At 37.5% G+C, this 1634-nt stretch overlaps 1 protein-coding gene across 1 annotated transcript in view; it reads left to right on the forward strand.

The window, feature by feature from the left end:
* Positions 1–800: 800 nt before the first annotated feature.
* LOTGIDRAFT_161988 (hypothetical protein) overlaps positions 801–1634 on the forward strand; it is a gene marked incomplete at both ends in the record, with an annotated part of 2362 nt that continues 1528 nt past the window's right edge. The window contains one exon of the mRNA XM_009057924.1: positions 801–1464. Coding sequence (XP_009056172.1) covers positions 801–1464 — 664 coding nt within the window. The remainder of the gene's footprint in view (positions 1465–1634) is intronic.

The raw sequence follows: 1634 nt of genomic DNA on the forward strand, positions 1-1634 counted from the left end.
ATTCCCGATGTCGGTTACAGAGAAGTTGTAAAAGAACCGGTCAGAACTGTAGCAAATGACGCAGACCTTGCTAGGATAAGGGTAGTTGCTAGAAACACACTGCAAAGAGTGTCTCGCGGAGTAAATCGGATTTGAAAAACGAGCGCTTCAATACAACAATATTGTCGAGAACAACAGATGGTGTAATTACGTAAATTGGAAGTTGTATCCTTTATTTTGGTCTCTTGGAACACAGAAAGGTTTCCATAGGTTTGCCGTATAAAATTCATTTGCAAAGAGAAATCAACGACAACAAGATATTCTTTGGTGAAAACAACTATACTGGCTGTTACAAAGTCGTTTTGCAATAACAGTAAGCTAACCAGTTGAGTTACATACTTTAATCCTCAAACATTATGGTAAAAAGCTACAAAAATAAAAAGAACATCATAAATACATGTTTTGTACAAGTTATTATTAATTTGGCATTCCATAGAATTGTTTTTTGAATAGAGTTCCACTGTGTTAACAAAATCGGGTGGGTATAGTACAGGTAGGCCTAGGTATAATAAATCAATATGTAAGTCTGTTTATAAGGCAAGTATCAACCAGTAGGCTAATAATTCAAGGTAGGTTTTTGATGATTCAAAGTAGGTCTGAGCCGCTGTGGCATTCGCGTTGCTGTGTCCAACGACACCGAAGAAATAAAGCACAAGGGAAACACCATATTTTTTAAAAACATACGTTCGGGCGAGTGAATCTTTCTTTCAAAGTATAAAGGCAACGGTGTAATTTTTGGTACGAAAATGTAATAAATAAAAATGGACAAGAAATTCAAACATTCGGACATATTTCCTAGCAACCCCATGCTCATGTGCATTTGCGGATCTTCGGGTTGTGGAAAGACTTACCTCACTTTTAACATGTTGACAACACCGAACATTTTAGATTTCGAGTCTCTGTGTATTTACACGACTACTCCCGAACAATCCTATTATCAGTTTCTCAAAGCTTTGGAATACGTCTCGAGAGAAGACGTTCAAGACATTTTTCACTACTACGAAAGCAACGAAGACTTGCAAGAGAAGGCGGAAATAAAAGACATTTTAGACGGCTTTATCAAAGAAAAGAATCCTTCTCTGAAACCGACCGACGTTAAAGTGTTTCTGACTAAAAACGTCAACGATTTAAACTTGTCTAAAAACGACAACCACCGAAAGAACTTGATTGTCTTTGACGACTGCGTGGCAAGAGTTCTTCACGAAAGGAAGACATCACAACTGTCACTGCATATACCAATCCCAATCTTTCTACGCCATGTTTATCAGAAAGAACGCAAAGTGTTTTTTATTATTCGAATTAAACGACAAAGATTTATCTCAAATCATTCAGACTATAAATCACGGAATGGACAGAAACACATCAACGATAACCTATCCGAATACGCAGGAAGCGTGAGCGGTAAAAACAATATCGAATTCGAAGGTAATTTGAATCTGAACAAAATAAAACTGATCTGGAGAAATAACAGTCAAGTCGATTTCAACGTAGAAAATGCGTTGAATGCGTTACTAGGGTTCGATAAACGAATATTCGCGCAATCGACATTGGAGCCACACAAGGCCAACATCAAGAACGGTATCGACGTGATCAAC

This window comes from Lottia gigantea (assembly GCF_000327385.1).
Source record: "Lottia gigantea unplaced genomic scaffold LOTGIsca_32, whole genome shotgun sequence".
Classification (NCBI taxonomy): Eukaryota; Metazoa; Mollusca; class Gastropoda; family Lottiidae; genus Lottia; species Lottia gigantea.